The 18378-nt window shown below is 38.6% G+C and overlaps 1 protein-coding gene across 4 annotated transcripts in view; it reads left to right on the top strand.

Annotated features, from left to right (window-relative positions):
• The window catches only part of frmpd2 (FERM and PDZ domain containing 2), a 30082-nt gene extending 20232 nt beyond the window's left edge, over positions 1 to 9850 (top strand). For 3 of the 4 annotated variants that reach the window (XM_015056787.1, XM_015056785.1, XM_015056784.1), the window contains 10 exons: positions 1349 to 1530; positions 2552 to 2650; positions 3231 to 3324; positions 3415 to 3500; positions 4868 to 5063; positions 6884 to 7098; positions 8069 to 8135; positions 8203 to 8384; positions 9326 to 9430; positions 9699 to 9850. In XM_015056787.1, coding sequence (XP_014912273.1) covers positions 1349 to 1530; positions 2552 to 2650; positions 3231 to 3324; positions 3415 to 3500; positions 4868 to 5063; positions 6884 to 7098; positions 8069 to 8135; positions 8203 to 8240 — 977 coding nt within the window. In that variant the 3' untranslated portion in view covers positions 8241 to 8384; positions 9326 to 9430; positions 9699 to 9850. Of the gene's footprint in view, positions 1 to 1348; positions 1531 to 2551; positions 2651 to 3230; positions 3325 to 3414; positions 3501 to 4867; positions 5083 to 6883; positions 7099 to 8068; positions 8136 to 8202; positions 8385 to 9325; positions 9431 to 9698 lie in introns of those variants that run through there. The other variant, XM_015056786.1, reaches the window with a different exon arrangement.
• The last annotated feature ends 8528 nt before the right edge of the window (positions 9851 to 18378 follow it).

Here is an 18378-nt window from a genome sequence, read left to right as displayed (position 1 = left end):
TTTTTTGTTGTTTTTTTTTTTTGAAGTTAAAAAAAAAAAAAAAAATATGGGGGGGGGGGGGGGGGGAAATACATTTATCTAAACTATCTGGATGAAAAATCTATTCAAAACAGTTTCTTCAGTACTAATTTAGTAGCAGATTAAGTGTCAACATGTTGAACAGGTGCCTTGCTAGCTTGTTTGATAGCTTAAACACAGGCAGTTAAAAATGCTTTTCTATATACCGGTACTTCAAAAAACCTACATGATAATTCGAGTCACAAATTCAAATATATCTTAGAAAAAAAATGCAACTGTTTTTAATTGAAATAAATTCAATACAATTTCTCTAGATTAACTGGCAGAATAGGTGTGAGGTAGCATCTTTAACAGACAACTTGCTAGCTTGATTTGTTGTCAAGTTATCATGTTTACAGAGTCATAGTCATGTCCAGAAATTTTTTTTAAGTATACAATATAACTGAGAAAACATACATGCTACTTTGATTGAAATTTGAAATTACACATTAGAAAATATATTTAAAAAAAAAGTTTTCTTTAAAACTGAAATAAATTCAAAGAAAGAATTTTAAAAAGTTAAGAGTTTTCAGTTAGCATGTTTGCCAGATACTGAGCTGTTTGCCTAAAAGTAAACACACACAACATTCAAAAATGTATTTTTGAAAATTAATATAGTTAAAGTATATCTTCAAAAAATGTATGTCCTAACTTGATTTATATATTTTAGACTTTTTTTATGCAAGCATGGAAAAGGACTAGTGCCACTAAAAAACTCTGAAATTAAAGTCATAATTCTGCCGTTTCACTTTGAATTAAATATCATAATTTTGGAAATATAAAGAACGTGAGCACATAAAGAAACAGACCGTCTAGGTTCAGTTAGCATGTTTACTTCGGTTAGTTTGCGCATTTGCACTTTGAAAGAATAGAGGAAGGTTAAAGCAATTCTGTCTGAAAATAGCCCTTTCCACAAAAACATTTCATGGATTCAGATGAGTAACTCTGCTTTGGTAAATGATGATTGTCTGCTAGCCAGAAACGACAGCTAACCTTACTAATCTAGTTAGCATCCGGGCTAGCTTAGCTCAAACAGAACAGCTGTAGCTGGAACAAAAACCTACTGTGGTTTAATATGAAAGTAGAAAAATTAATCTATAACCCAATACCCCTTCTACCTGATTTACTAAACCTTGGGTTGTTTGTACATAACATGTATTGCTTGCATTTCATTACTTATTTGATACTAAATCAAGTCTGGTTTCTAGTTAAAGCATTAAAAATAAATAAACAAAACGTCTCAGTACTGAAAAGAAAAGCAAAGAATGAAGTTTTGATTTCATCTCCACAGTCCCACTAAGTCCCGTCAGCATTCGCTCTCCCATGTTGAGAAAATATGGGTCCCAGACTACGCTGATGACAGACGGACGTTCAGGAGACGATAGCCTGGATGAGATTGTCTCCGTCATGATGACACCAAAGGCCTCCAACAGGCTGCACGTCCCACGGGACGTACGAGCCCCCAGTACACAGGTAGAGCCATTTTAGTGGACATATTTTATTTCTTTTTATTAATTCAGTAACTCGGTTCACCAAGTGAAACTTATGATATAAATGAATTACAAAGACTGATGTTTTCAGGCTCTGTTCCTGTTATGGTTTTCCAACGTACAGCTAATGAAGACAACAATTTAAATTGGAATATTACATCAGACCACTAAAAACCATTTTTAATTTACATATTTGGGATTAATGAAGAGGAAGTTTAACACCTGCATAAGTGTTATTTTTAAAAGATACTTTAAATCTGACAAACAAGCCTCAGCTGAACACATATTCTATTCTACTGAAAATGACTTGATGTAAATTAGTGTAGAAAAAAAGGAAAACATGATGGAACACCAAACCTGAGCAACAGCACATAACACAATGGCTACTTAAACCATAAAATACAAAAGTATAATATGATATAAAGTGAAAATTTATAAAATTATGATGAGCCTAATCTACCTGGGGTTTTTTTTACAACAGTGACCTATTGTGACAAAAAGTATAATTCAGAGACTAAAATTATATCAATCATAACATATTTGCTCCAGTTCTGACCAGCATTGTTGCTGCAATGAGAATGGGTATCAGCAGCTCTATTTCTCCAGATAACTGGCACCATGCTTTACTTAAGCCACTGTGAAAAACACAGTGGCAGTGGATGGAAGCAGCTGAAAATCTCACTCTAAATGAATGACACATTGCTCATCATGATTCATCTGGTTTTACTGTAGATATCAAATTATTTTTTTGAGGACACCGACAACAATCAAACTCAAACTACACTTAGTTCTTCCTTTTCATGATGTCATTGGTATTCATATTCAGTCAACTCCTTAAGGTGTGTATTTTTGAAAAACTGTCTTTTCTCCTTGCTGCTTCTGTGTTCCCTTCAAACATTTTGGCTTAAATCTTGATCTTTTCTGCTGTTGGGATATTCTCATTGTTTACTACTTGGACTAATACACAATGTAATGACAAGGTCCTTGTGTTTTATTTGCCTAAGGACGGCTGCCCTACACTTCCATCTCTGAACTGTGTGGGGCCAGAGGAGATCTCTGTGGAGCTCAGGAAGATCTCTGGAAATCTGGGCATCAGCATCTCTGTGAGTGTTTGGCAAGTTTTTAGGTTGCAACGCATGGCGGTTTTCCAGCTTTACTTTCGAAAACCTGTCATTCTGATAAATGTGCTTTCAATGCTGGCAGTGAACGGTCAACTGTAGCACCTGATCTGAAGCAGTGGCCCCCAAAGACTCTTCCACTTAAGCTGATTAACATCTGAGGTCTGACAGGATTAGATGGGGATGCCAAGGGTTGGCTCATCCTCACTGATAAACTCAGCAAAACTGAGCCAGAGCATGACACAGAACTTTACACCAACAAAATACAGCATATCAGATTATAATGACATTATTAAAATCTTAGTTTTAATCTATAAATGATTTATTAAATATGTATTATGAGGAAATATAGTTCTCATACTAAATATTACAAAGTTCATCTTATAACCAATTAGCATGAAAAAAATGACTCTCTTGGTTGGTCATCATATACAAGAATGTTTTTAGTTAAAGTCTATCTTTACCACTTTAGGTAAATATAGTTGCTCTTATAAGGTGCTAAATAAATAAAATGACTCAGCATATCATGAATGCAACTAAGGAAATCCTCTTCTTAACTAACTAGGGTGGAGCAAACACTAACATTCAGAACGGGGGAATCTACATCAAGAGTCTTGTTCCAGGAGGGGCAGCAGAGAGAGACGGACGTTTACACACAGGTACCACACTTCCGTTTCAAACGTATCAATGTGTAAAATCTGATCAGTCTGTTTTTCCGTCTTCATTGTTCACTTTTTTTTAATTTACAGGTGATAGAATTTTGGAGGTTGATGGGATTAACTTTCATGGGTTCACCTACCAGCAGGCTGTGGAGAGTCTGGGTAAAACCGGGGAGGTAAAGGACAACATGAGAGCAAAGAACTTGCATATGCAGATGACAATTGGAAGTTTGGTATATCAAAAGCTAATTTTGGAAATGTTTGCAGAACACATTTCAGTTGGGACAAGTCCCAGTAAAATGAAACCTAGATATTCTGATACCATCTCCAATGTAATAATCATGATCTGGTCAAGGTTTTTGAACTTAACCTGTTGGTCTCAGGTTGTCATTGACAATGACAGGGGTGTCAAACTCCAGTCCTCAAGGGCCGCTGTCCTGCAGTGTTTAGATGTGCCACAGGTAAAAAACAGTGGAATGAAATGGCTTAATTACCTCCTCCCTGTGTAGATCGGTTCTCCTGAGTCTTGCTAATGACCTAATTATTCTTTTCAGGTGTGGTGCAGCAGAGGCACATCTAAAAGTTGCAGGACAGAGGCCCTTGAGGACTGGAGTTTGACACCCCTGTCACGAGAGGACCCAAATTTGGGTCCTCTAGTGACAGACAGGTTAACTGATGGGCATAATGGACGGGAATAGCATGGGTTTGAACTGCACTCCAAAGATCTGCAATTCTTTTGCTCGACCCACCAATACATTCATCGTCTCCCACTTATCCAAAATCTGGTAATGAGGATAATGAGTATGGGGAATTTTTGGCTCAGTTTTTCTTTACCACAAAGAGCTATGCAACGCCTGCATTACAGCAAATAGAGCTCCAATCCATCTATCTTCTCCTGCTTGCACCATCACTCATCAACAAGACACCAATGTGCTCTCCACTCGAGGCAATCACTGACCCAAACCCAGAGAGAAAAGTTCATGTTTTGGCAGTTAAGAACCATTGCCTCAGACTTGAAGGAACTGATTCTGAACATTGGCCAGTTCAGACCTGACTGCAATATGCTGTAGTAGTACCTATTGGACGGAGGTCATGACCTGCGGAAGCCAAGAGAACCACTAAATCCACAAAAAGAAATGACGAGCCCTCCAGGTTTCCAAACTAGACACCCTCCTCTCCAGGACTGTACCTTGAGATTCTGATCATGAATTTCAGGGTCTTGAAGCCCCTCCTGGTGGAGTCCAACATGCCCCAGGAACAGGATTAAGATTCTGACTAGAATATGGATACAGCTCTTTGTTCATAGTGGGACTGGACAGCTGTCAGGATTGTCACTGGCACACCATACTCCCTACAAAATGCTTCAAGGTCATGACCGTCTTTTCTAAGGCAGTTTTTTTTTTATAAAAGTGGCCAAATATGCTTAAAATACTAGGCCTTATTTAGCAAATACAGACATAGATTTGGTTGTAGAAATCTTCATATGACATGTTCAAATCTGTCTTGTGAGGGCTATTCATTCCTCTGCTCTTCTATCATCTAGGTGGTCTACTTTGTTGTGAAACGGGAGTCAGTCAGCCTGCCTAAAGTTTCTGTGATTGCTGACACAGACAGTCCGGTTTCCAATCAGAGAGTCTGTCAAACCACCAGCCATCTGAGACTCAACAGCTCATCTTCCCTCAGCTCTCGCACAAGCACAAGGTCTGACCGTTCCAGAGACTACAGCTTCGTCATTGATGGTAGGACATTTCAACGCAGGTTAGGACCAGCGGACTGAACTGCACAGCACTAAAAAGTGTGAAGTCATTACAAATATTAGATATCTAGTACTAATACAATCTTTACTGATTGTAAAAATGTAACAGAACCACATTTAGCAGCAATAACCTCAAATAGTTGTTCTCCGACTGTTGAGGAGGAATTTTGGAACCGTCTTCTTTCTGTTGTTTCAGATGACTAAGACCTTCATGTTCACAAACTCTTAAGATCCCACTGCAAAGTCCTCATTAAAGATAGTTCCAGTTAGATAAGTACAAGTGTGACATTTTATATATTGTCCTCCACAGGGGCGTCGCCATAGTGGTCCATAAAACAGTATTGATCCTATGGTAATTAGAACCTAGGGCTGGACAATATGCTGGAAAACAAGTGTTTCATATCAGTCGATATCTATAGTTTGTTAGTTTTTTTGTTTGTTTTAAATATCTGAAATACTGCCAACTGATGATGTAACCTTTCCTCCTTTATCCAGTTTCCTCTCAAGCTGTTGCACTCATTTTCTCCGTTCACTCCATGCCATTGTTTTTTTTATTTTTAAGAAGTTGTGAGGTACGATGATGGAACTTAAAACATGTCACTCAATAGGTTGTTGCTCAACTAACCCACTCACTCAAAGAGGGTTAGTTGATGCCGTCAACCTAGCTTAGTTGCTAATGCCTTTCCTCTGCCTACGTCTCCCAGAATGCTGTGCTTTCCTGAATTGGAGTTCAGTGAAATTATTGAACATTATATTGGACGTATTATCTATTGATATTTATCATGCCTTTATTGTGATATGCATTGTTATTGAGTTATTGCCCAGCCCTAGAGCCCAATGCTAACTACCACAAATGCTAATTTATTTAATGTCATAGCAGTTCTTATATCTATTTATTGGAAAGGCTAAGTGTGATTGCTATTTGAATTTTTTTCATACAGCAACATTTGTTTACTAGTCGTCAACAAGACGTCTGTCATACATCTGTAATATCCGTCAAAAGCCCAAACTGCCCACAGATGGCTCTAATTTCAGCTGTATCCAGAAGGAGTGAAATGTATTTCACTCTCAATGTTGAATTATCATATTGCCTTATATATTTTCTGTTGAGAACACTGAGCTATGAAATTACGACTCACTCTATCAAACTGTAAATGATACAGAAAATGCAACGAAAGCAAAGTGTCTGTTAGTGTGGACAGAGCCTTAGGATATATGTTGATGCAATAAAAAGGATGATATAATATTCCATTAGCAGTGGCAGGAGCAATGATATGGAAATGTTATGTCTTACTTAGCATTTAAATGAGTTGCATCCATCAAGGAAAATATCGTTTCAGCCTTTACTGGGATAATATCAGTTGCATTAGAAATGCATCGGAGCGCTCACGGCATCATCAAAAGTTTAGTTCGTCATTCAATACTGTTGAATCCATAGCTCTTCTGTAAAATGGCCGACTACAATTTTCTTAAGTCAAAACGCCGCATGAGTGCTAGCGCTCATCATCATGTAATTGTTTACATCCATCACTGCCATGTTTTTATTTGACTTATCACGTGAACAAGCTTACTCACGTGTGACTTCAATTAGATTTCTTCTTCAGTGTTAAACTACAAAACTGTGTTTTTCCAACATTAGCAAAATATCACAAAAAAAAGCACATTTGTAATGGAGAAGCAGCTACTGTTTGGGTTTCATTTGTCCTTTCTTTCCCACATCCGTTTCTTCTATCCAACCTCCAACACAACCTTTGACCTTATCACATTGCTTCACTGTCCTGCCTCCTCCTCCAAAACCCCAAGAAAATGTCAAGGAGGTGACTCTGACCAAGGACGTCAACGGTCTGGGATTTAGCTTCCTGATGTGTGAGCTGGACCCACCCACCAAGGACTTCAGCAGCCTGGTCCGGATAAAGCAGCTCTTCCCTGGCCAGCCTGCGGAGCAAAGCGGCCAAATTCAGGAGGGAGATGTCCTGCTGGCTATCAACGGCCAGTCGCTAAAGGAGCTGTCCTATCCAGTATGTGTAAAATTGAGTTTTTAAATTGTTTGTTACTGTTGTCATGACTGTAAATGGTTGTTAACTAGCTACTTTTAGGTATTCATTTGAAGTGATGGCTGTGTTGGTGTCTGTGTTCAGAAGCTAACAGAAGCAGGCCAGAGTCCTCAAGTTTGTCCTGTTTTAAAACAACTCCAGTCTCAAAGCTGTCATCATGATTTACACAAATGCACTTTCTTTAACCATTAACCTTTCGTCACATTTATATGTCGTGGAAATTTTTTAAAATGGCAACTAAAGAGGAAATTAAGATCGGAGGTGGTGCACCACCAATCATCTTCCTGTGTGAAACAGGAACTTTCATAATCTTTGGTGTTTTTTTTTTTGTTTTGAGATTTGTCACTCTTTGTTTTTCATATTTAACTAATTAGTTTTAAGATTTCTCATGCTTTTGTAGGTGAGAATTTAGTTTTTGTATTCTTTCTTTCCTTGGCTCCTTGTGTATAGGGTTAGGGGTTAGGGTTAGGGTAGGGGGTAGGGTTAGGGTAGGGGTTAGGGTTAGGGTAGGGTTAGGGGTTAGGGTTAGGGTCCTTTTAGTTTCTGTGTAATCTTAAGTTTCTAGTTCTTAGTTTTTACTAAGAACTGTTTGCTTTTCATCTTTCCTCTCTGCATTTGGATCAATTATTACACCACTACATTAATAGACATAAATGATAAAACTCATAATTACTTTAAATGGTTTAAGTTAATGTTTTTTCAATACAGATTTTTACACTAGCTTACTTTTCTATTACATAATGAGCCAGAATGACCAACTCATTCAGGTTTATGCTAAATGAAGACAGCAAGAGAGTTATCTGCAGCAGAAACTACAGTTGTTTCTTATCGCCATTCAATTGTACTTAACTTCAAAAGTTGTGAAATATCCTTCATGAATGAGCCTCAGTGAACCCTGATATCTGTGTAAGCCACTGTTCATCTCTTGGTGCAGCAAGTGCTAAAGCTGTTCAAGAACTCCCCAGCTGAAGTGAGGCTAACCCTCTGTCGGCCGTCGCCAGGTACAAACATCCACTCATCTTGAAAAAGATCCACCCGTCATCTTCTCTAACTCCTCTGTCTCTGCAGGGATTCTCCCTTCCATAGACCATTTCACCGGAACCTGATCCACCTTTTGAGCTTTACACCAGCACTGGTTGACGTTTTGAAGCAACATCATGCTTTCAGATGAAGCAGGAGGTGGTGATGGATAACTGAAGGCTTACAGTTGTTCTGACCTGTTAGCAGAATGCTGTTGGCACTGTGGAAAGGTCAGCATTGTTTCTGATAAACAGCTACATTCGGGAAATGCACCGAGTACTCATCTAGATACCAGAATCATTCGCAATCCGACCAGAAAGAAACTCAAATCTGGTGTTTTTTTCCAATCAGTGACTGCACCATACCTAAACACTACCGAGCCAGGTTTATCTGTATGCCATCATTCATAGGAAAGGAAATCCAAAGTGCTTTACTCCAAATCAAAGGAATGACAAGAAATGTGGAAGTTGTTTCTGCAGCAAAGAGATTCATCGTTTCTTCTTGTAAGTATTGTTAAGGTATTAGGAGAAATCCAAGGAAGCACAGGAACACAAGAAGCTGTTCAAAAGAAAACTATTTTCTGACACGTTGAGAGATGTTTGTGGTTCGGTTCAGGCTGCTAGAGAGCGCGAGAGAGCAAGACTTTGCCAAGAAGGGTGGTCAAATACTGCAATGTTTCTCTGTTTTAACATTTTAACCTTTCACCTTCTGTCTGTCATGGAAGAAGCCGGATTAAAACTCTGTGTTCATATGAGGATCTAAATTCGCTACGGAATATGCAAACACTGCTTTTTACAGTCAAAGTCCTGCAAGACCCAATAATGAGTTAAATAAATTGACACTAAGTCAGTAAAACCGCTGTTCTACAGAAATCATTCTCCTACACAACACACAGTATGGCTTGGTCTTTGGTCCTAATATTATTAATTTATGGCAGAAAGGCTAGAAACATTTACAACAATATTTTGATATTTTAATAGTTAAAGAATAATCAGAATCAGCTCAAAACAGTATCAGAAGGTCCAATTTGACCAAATCTGTGGTATAATCTGTGCATCTCTAACTTATTTCAGTAAGTACATTTTAAAAATGTGGTTTAACTTGCCCTCTTTCTCTATTCCTTTCTAAGAGTAACGGTTCATTGGTTCCTTCCTCTGTTTTCTTTGCACAGTGAGGATAGCAGAGGACAGAAAACTGGGTTAGAGAGTTTTCTGCCAGGTGCCGATACAATCTAGAACCTCACAGTGTGTCTGAGGATAGAGGAACCCGATTCCAGGTATGTAGTAGGTTTTTGGTTAATGTGATGTGGTCAACAGCACCTTAGAATCCATTGGTCATAGCTTCTACCTTTCTGCAGTACAGATAATATAGATCTTATAAACAATGTAGGGAAATGTACCTCATAATGAGCAAATCTGGAAAAAAGGAGAGCAGTTCTTGAAAAAGAAAAAAAGGCAAGCGTGTTAATATCCACTAGATGGCAGCATTTACCAAAATGTGACTGATTTCAAACAATGACTTTCATCGATGGATGTCTCCTTCAGGAAACATCATGACTGAAAGAAGAAGTCCAACACAGAAGTTTCCACCAAGAGAAGAAGAAGACTGAAGTGACGAGAACAAAACACTGTTTAAAACTTCTCCTTACTGGGCTTACATTATGTAACCAAACAAAATTAAAAGCTACTGAACCAAGTCTGAACAGACTATGATGATCCAGTCCAAAGCACTCATTCAGTATGTGAACAAACATAGACAGCAAACACACACGCACACATACAGACACACATCTCCCTGGGTGAGAAGCCAGCAACGGCCCCTCGTAAATAAGGGTTCCTGTATATTCTGTGAAATCCAACTGTGCATCTGGATCCCATCAGAGTTTGTGTTCTTTTGCAAATGATCCCAAATGTTTCTAATTATGCCAGCAGAGTCGGCACGAGGCTGTTTGAATGTGTGTGTCCCTGTATGTGTGTGTGTGTGCGTGTGTGTGTTCCCGTAGTCATCTCCAGGAAGGAAGATGCACTCCAAAGCACTGAGCTCTTTGTTCTGAAGGCAAATCACAACGGTGAACAGAGTGGTCCTGACCTCTGCAGGTCACTGGTAGCCAACTGGCAACTGAAGTAGTGTGTCTGAATTTATTTATTTCAAAGTGTTACAATCCTGAACCAAAAACTCATTCATTAGGTAATAAGAGAATACTGGCTGCTGTTTGTAAGGCTGCTGTTTATTTCAACATTAGCCTTACAACTAAAATTAGCATCTTAGCTAATTTTTGATATAATAGCTTAGCTTACCATACTGAATGGAGTGAGTTTATTTAAGTCAACACTATAGTGACAGCTAAAATCTTATAGATTATATTTTAGCCAACCATAGCATTTTGGCTAACTTCAACTTATACACCAATGTTTGCATATTTAATGGAGAATAGAGTAGAAATGTCTTATTTTTCCAAAGTGGGGGAGTAAGTCAACTTAAATCAACATACTAATGATAGCCCACACACTAACAATTGCAATTAAGATAAGTATTTGTAAATCCTGCAATGATTTGCTTTCAGAGACAAAGTGTTATTGTCACGGACCTCCAAACTACCAACACCTAGAGGAGTGGACATGCTAATGGTTCGGCGGACCTCAAAGACCTCTACCTATAATGGAAGACATTGTTCAGGATCACATTTTCCACTGCTGCCCTGTCCAGGGACTGGAGAGGGGTTGCATGAGCTGGGTTGATTTCCCCCCACTTTGAAGTTCCCTCTCATCCTCATATTTCCCCAATTAAACTGATTGTGTTAGTGTTGTTTTTTTTTAAAAAGAGCTTCAAATCCATCACCCAGCAGCGGTATGCATCGACTTAAAACAAAGCTTGGAAAAAGTCCTAGAGCTCTATAAAACTGGAAGAGGAACTCCTCGTTTTTTTTCCCCTCCTGTTAATTCCAAGTAAAAACAACCAAAACTGGTCAATATTTATGGAGCGAAACTGTGATAATTGCTCATTTTACGGCAACTATTGAACATTGAACAGCGTCTTTTTTGGAGTTGCTAAAAAAATAAAAAAAAAAGCCAAAGATTGGGCTTAGACTGGAAAGTAGAGGGAATAAAAGTTCAATGTGTCAAGTAGATGAATAGAAGGCGAAGGACTGAACTGAGTACGCACACTTAGAGGGAAAATGACAGAATCAAAGGAAATTAGAGTTACTCAGTTCACAGCTCAGTGTGGGAGGTTGCCTGAGGGGGGGCACGCAGACGCCGGCTGGTGCACAGGGGAGAAATTCAACAGCTCTGTCAACGGAAATCCTCATCATACATCTACAACGCTTCAGGGAAGCAAAACAACCTGACGGGGCTGCGGTTGTCACCGTCCGCGAGGCAGAAAGAATCGTGAAAGGTTTATTCATTTTAACGACAGCAATCCAATACATCATGTGGCAAAACTGAGAGGCAAAGACACACGGTGTTCAAATATTATTCTACGCTGCCCGGAGAAAGACAAGCTTCCTGATTTCTAGATGCTCTGTGCTTTTGGCTTTGTTGATAGAGGCACGTTGCAACCGCAAACCTTAATGGGTTTTATTTGGCCGCAGTGCAACGGAACAACCCAAAGTAGAGTGTGATTGAGCGGAAAGAAGAGGATGCCTGCTTTTTAAAATGTTTTTACAAGTCGCAATCTGAAAAGTGTGTTGTGCAGGAACTGGTAGAAGCTTTTTTGAAATGAGCGATGTTCGACTGGAGACACACCCAACTTGGCTAGAACCGAATCGGACTTTAACTGGCTAGAATAAGGAATGACGATGGAGAAGTCACATATCAAATTGCTGTCAATAAAACGTATTTAACGCTGCAGTATGCGACTTTTATAAAACAACTTTTTTTTTTTTTTTTTTTTTTAAAATTTTTTTTGAAACTGTCACTATGCTATGTGTCATGAGACAGATAATCTGTCTCACCAAATTAAACTCCTCTGCCTTCTGCTATCTAGAAAAAAACTATCAGAACCAGGAAGCGGGTCTTAATGCTGTCAGTCACCCTCTGTGTAGCGTTGCTCATTTCCCTCCCACTTTTCTCCCCTTGCTTTCTGTTACAATGTAGCTAGCATAGCTTGTCGTGAATGCTAAATCTAGTTAGATGACAGCAAATAAATAGTTTGTTTCCCTGCCATTAGCAACATTTTAGGACTATTTACATGAGAATGATTGACAGCGCTATGTCCCTCCTCCTGGCTCTGATTGGTTGTTTTTGACTGGAAGCAGAGCATTTCTTCAGATGATGTTTTCACAACATGGTGACAGTTTTAACAAATATGTAACTTTTTTTTTCATAAAAGTTACATACTGCAGCTTTAACCATTTCTGGGTTTTAGTCTGAGTTCTGTGTCCAAACTATACTTATTTTATTACAGATAACGTTTAGTTTTTCGACATTTTTCACTGTTACTGAAGGGGTTTTGTCTGTGGAACAGCAGCACAAATGGCAAAAATTCCTGGAAAATCCTGCATACTTAAAGGAAATTGAAAAATGACAGAGGGACAAATGTTGCCTAAATTGATGCTTGTTAATAAATATTTGAATGAGAGCAGATTGTTTGGAAGTTCAGCCACCATAAAATAGATTTGAGAATAAAACGGATGCCAGACCACAATCCATCTGATTAATGCCACGACCTACCATCTATTAAACCTGAACGATAAATGAGCAAGAACTAGATTCAGTTAGAGCTGTTAACAGATCAGAATATTTGGATCATGAATCAATGAACATGAATCAGTTCATAACCTGATTGAAACGAGGTAAGGACTAGTTCCTATTAAGGTGAGACCCACATCACTGGTTGAGTGTTTCGCTCGTTCTTCTTTACCAAACAGCTCAGGCTCAGTCATAAATGGAAAGCAGCTGTGAATATAAATCTTCCCATCTTGCCATAGATTTTCAATTAGATTTCGATCTGAACTTTGACTGGGCCGTCCTAACGTACACTGATGCTTTAATCTAAACCAGTGGTTCTGCTCCAGCCAGGTCCCCGGGTCACGCCATCCTTCACTGATCGAAACAGATTAATCAGTGAAGGACTGTGGATTATTATTATTATAATACAATACTTTCTCAGATTTTTTTTCAGTTTTAGGAGTAGGAATTAGGACTAATAATTGCATAATGAATTTAATCATTATTAATCTACTAATTTAGTCATCGATTAATCGTTAACTGGAGAACAGAGTCTACAAAAATGGCATTTGCAGAAAAAACCAACACATTCAGAGCAGCAATGAAGCCAAAACTGTACAAACTAGATGTCCATTTTGTAATTAGGATAAAAGAAAAACAACGTCTGACTGTAAATGTGTTTGAGCCAAAACTCTTCACATGGCATAGTTTTAGCTTCAGTTTTACGCGGTCCAAATTCACTAAGCGAATGCTACGTTATTCCGTTATTTTCTTATTTTAAAAAGGAGCTGAATTCTTTATTTATGTGAATCTTCTGATGCATTTCAAATATTGTACAAATAAGGCTCAAATGGTTGCATGAAAAATCTGCAGAATGTGCTAATTTTTACCCCAATTAATCGTCAGAATAAGATTCACCCATTACTAAAATAATCATCAGTTGTGGCCTCAGCAGAAATTAAGCCATTTTCTCTTAAAACATTTTTTTTTAACCCTCTCAGACAAAACAAGCACAATTAATTATTCAGCCAGATCGTTGTGCCATACTCAGACCGATGGGCTGTTCTGGGACGGACCCGCGTGACCGCTCAGTCTTACTGGTTCCGTCTGATGCCATAAACCAGACGTCTCAGCTCTCACTCAACGCCTTTGCTCAGAAGAAAACCAGCTGTGCAGAAGATCAAACAGGCGAAAGGAAAGAGGCTGCAGCTGAGGTAAGTTCAGGGCCCGACGTTGTGTACGGTCTAAAGTCAGGATCCGTAACAGCCGTGAGCAGAGAAGAGTGATTGGGCTTTAATATTCCCTAAGTCCCACTGCAGTGACAATAACACCAGAAGGATGAGGTATAGTGTGACAAATTAACCTGGTTTTCCAGATGCCTTAATGAGGCTTCCATAAGGGGAGACGGAGGCCTGTTACTGCCAAAAACCACGACTTTCACAGGCATTGGCCACTGTTCTCGATAAAAGGAAGTGGAAATTAACACAAAATAGGTTTAGATTTCGTATAAATAAACACTACCATTTTAATCCACTGCTACAGCTGTCGTTTAATTCAGTCCGCTCCAGAACATCTGAAAAAAAAACACATCTACTCCGGCGAGGTTTATTTGCTTAGTTTCATGTCTCAATAATGGAATAAATCATGCAAAATATAAATATATTTCGTCCAATGAATAAGTTAAAAAGTACCAGATAGTGTCTGAAAGCAACATTAGCCAACAACTATTGGAAAGCCTCATCATGAAAAGGGAAATTATTTATAAAACACATCATATCATATATTCTATTCTATATGAATACACTGTTTTATTGTTGCTTAAGTAAAAGTTGAATATGTGGATCATAAAGGTAAAAAGATACCAGAGTACAGCGAACCCCCACCTAGTCGCCGTTCAGTGTTTATAGATTTTTCTGTGAATAGTGACACCGAATTATTTAACTAAAACTTGAGCGCAGAACTTTAAGGCATCTACAAATTCTACCCCAGGGTGAATCAGATGAATGGGAGTTCTCAATATTCTAGCTGATCCCTTTGCACATTTCTTTTGATATACGTGTAATAAAAGGAAGCAGTGTGTTTGAGGTGTGGCTTCCAATCAGTTTAGATGTTGTGAATTAATGGGGCTTTCAAAATTCATGACATCATCTGTGCTTTACAAAACTGTTTAAAGGCAAACCATTTTGATTTTGATAGCCTGTCAATTCCTTCCGATACGTTCCGCTTGATTATCATCTCCCTTCATTGCTCTGTCTGGGATTTCTCCCATTGAGCTGGATTTCTTCCAGTATGACGTTCATTTTCAGCTTGGTTTTGGAATTGTAGTCTGACTGTAGTTTTAGCAGTGGCACCAGAGGAAGCATCGGCCACACTCCCAAATATTGAATCAACATTCAATATGTTGAATTTCGTTCGGAGCTTCTCTCTTCGAAGTGGAGGATGGTTGTTCACGCAAAGCGTAGAACAAGGGACCGGTTTCTACCAGGGTAATTTTGATAGACATTGAGGAAAAATAGGTCCGTTTTGAGAGTGGTTTAAACTGAATGCGTGAGAAAGAGAGGCCGAGTTCTGTTGTTTTACAGTAGAACGAAGTATACTTTATGAGCTGTGATTACACCACATAAAGGACAAACTCATTCGAGAGAGTTCACTAAGCTCTGAACGATATGATGCTTCTGTGGGTAATTAAGCTTCGTTAAACCAGCTTAATAAACCAGAGCTTCAGATTTCTATCTGTGTGAGAATGATAACAAATAGGTGCTCTCAAGTGAAGTGAAGGTTTAGTAAATGATGTGTTTGATGGTGCATGTGGGCATTGCATCCTATATGGAAGAGTTAAGGAGAGCTAGAAGTTTGCGAAGTCAACATTTGCTCTCTCAGGTGGGTGGTATGAGCATTAGCAGAACGAACAAACATGTCTAAATCCATGTAGTGCAACTCTCTTGGGTAGTGTAAAGCCCACCCAGCTGCAGTTAGTCTGGATCATCCAGACTCATCTCCTTCTGTATTTTAAGGTCCCCAATCACCTTGGAGGCCAGGATAAATAAGCTGACCCCAGACCCTCCACCACGCCCAACGCAGTTAACGTCAGCCTCCGTGAAACGCAGCGAGAACGCATCTGTCCCGATAAAGTTTTACAAGCCCCACGCTCAATCAGCCCACCCTGCACCCCACAGCCAGAAAACTCCCATGGGTTGTTTAAGACTCCCAGCTTTGAGTTTTACTGGTAGGAAAAAGGCATGTTGGATGAGCAGATATATAAAGAGTTATTAAACCAAGATCAGCTGTGTTTTGAATTCTTAAAGCTTTAGTGCAGCAGATAATTCAACAAACTTTCAAACTCTTTCACATGCAGGTACAATAACCCAACTGGACAAAGATTTTCCCAGAAGCTTGCTTTCTGAAAAATAATAATAATTTTAAAAAAAAATTTGAAAAAGAATGTTAGCCAATGAAAAATTCAAGATGGGCACCAAATTGGTTGTCGTGGAATATTTACACTAAATCTGCCAATATTTTAATCACATATACTACTTTTGGTGTCAAATGGACCAATAGAAATCATATTTACTCATAATGTTTTGAGCTTTTAAGTTGACCACCGTGGTTGTCATAGAAAATGTATTTTTACACAAAAATTGTCAATTAGATGAATGTGTTTGGAGTCAAACCATAGATGTCTGTACCATATAAATCATACCTTTTTTTTTTAGTTTGCATCTCCTTTTTCTTGTGGACATTTTTCAAAATGGCCACCATGTACTAAAGTTGGCATCACCTTTTGCCAGTGGTGGGCACAGATAATCAAAAAGTTTGACTAATTTGCTAATAAGCAAGAATCTTAGCTCTGCTAACTTTAAACCACTAAGCGCATACAAAATTAGAAGTTAATGTTAAACTACTGAACACGTACAAAAAAAAAAAAGTAGCAGAAACTAACGTTAAACGGTGACAAAACCTGAAACTGCTGCTGCACAAGTTACTGAACAGGTTCTTACAAGGCAACCAATGAATGAGCGAGTTAGTTGATGCCACCAACGTTACTAAGCTGGCCATTACTTAGAGGTAAGTTAATCTAAATCTGGAACCTCAGGGGAATATCATCTATTCTCAGATGGATTAACGATCTGTGCTACAGGTCTGCTTTTTTATTTTTTATGGTTTCAGTTTTAACGGCACTGTCCTTATTTTTTTGTCCCTGGTATTGACACGTTAATTAGATTTTCATAAGTTTATTTAATTTTTCAGTCACTAGTAAAACCGTTTGAAGCCTGCAAACCGAGACGCTGTGGTTTCATCAACAAACTGAACCCCAACTGTTGTTTAACCAGAGCCAGTCAAGCGTTCAGAGCTAACATGCATAAAACTGAAAGTCCAATTGGCTCTTTAAACGCATGGGTGTCCACATTCATTGCAGTTTTGGTATTATTCAAACCCATGTGGACTGGGATGCAATAATTTACACCCACAAACTGTGGAAATATAATATAACGTTCAGCCTCTATTAGAGTTATTGTCAAACATTCAAGAGCGTAGCGTGTTATAAGATGGTGGTTTCTCTGCTCGAGCTGGAGACGCAACTCTCTGCAGTGGAATGTGAGCGCTGCTCTTTGCTTTTCCTCTGACATGAACTTAATGGTAGTGAATGAAAAGAATTCAACAAACCCCAAAGCCCTCCTTCCTTCAGTTTTCTCCAGTTTATTTCCCTTTTGGACACTCATACCCTTTCTTTTTTCCTCTTCACCCTTTACGCTTCGTATTTTCTAACTCTGCTTCTCTTTTCCTACTTGATGTTTCCCAGCGGGTGAGCAGACTACGCCAGAGCAATAAATTGCAGCCTTGTATCTGTCCATCACATCTCATAAAAGTCCAATTCCTCCCAGTTTAAAAGTCCAGCTCCTCTGCTTATCTAATACGTCGCCAGATTATTTCTGGAATTATATTTTTTTCCCCCAGCCACAATCTGTTCTAGATGAGAAGGTGTATAGCATGCAGAGGTTGATACAATGTGGACTTGAGCTGCATATCCCCATCTGCTATACAGTTTTAGTAGCACAGACATTTAGTACAGTTAATAAAGCTAAATATCTCCACAGCTATGCTAGGCTGTACAAGCACCCCAACTTAAACACATCATATCTACAACACACATGGACCACTGCTACGGAATATATGCAAGTGAAAATGTAGCAAAAACGTTTCCATGACTAAAAAGTTAGCCATGGAATCCCACAGGATCTATGCTTAGACTGCTTCCAATTCAGGTGTGAATTAGATTTATAAAAGGAAATAAATCTTTACCAAAAAAAAGCAAAAACTTAACTTTAATGTCACGTTAAAGATATCAAATATGACTATCATGTACAGAAACAGTTTTTGGAATTAGAAATATTTTAAAACACTACAGAATAATATAACCGCTGCAGCTGTCTGATTCCGAAATGGCAACCAGTTAACAAGTTAATAAAAAATAAAAATAAAAAGCCTGATGTCATCAAGAGCTGGATGTGAAAGGTCTATACTCAATGCAACAAAATCCAATATCCTGCTTTCAAAT

This window comes from Poecilia latipinna, unplaced genomic scaffold (assembly GCF_001443285.1).
Source record: "Poecilia latipinna isolate Pla-1442-1.1 unplaced genomic scaffold, P_latipinna-1.0 Scaffold1405, whole genome shotgun sequence".
In the NCBI taxonomy this organism is placed as follows: domain Eukaryota; kingdom Metazoa; phylum Chordata; class Actinopteri; order Cyprinodontiformes; family Poeciliidae; genus Poecilia; species Poecilia latipinna.
This window is presented reverse-complemented; position numbering and strand designations above follow the sequence as displayed.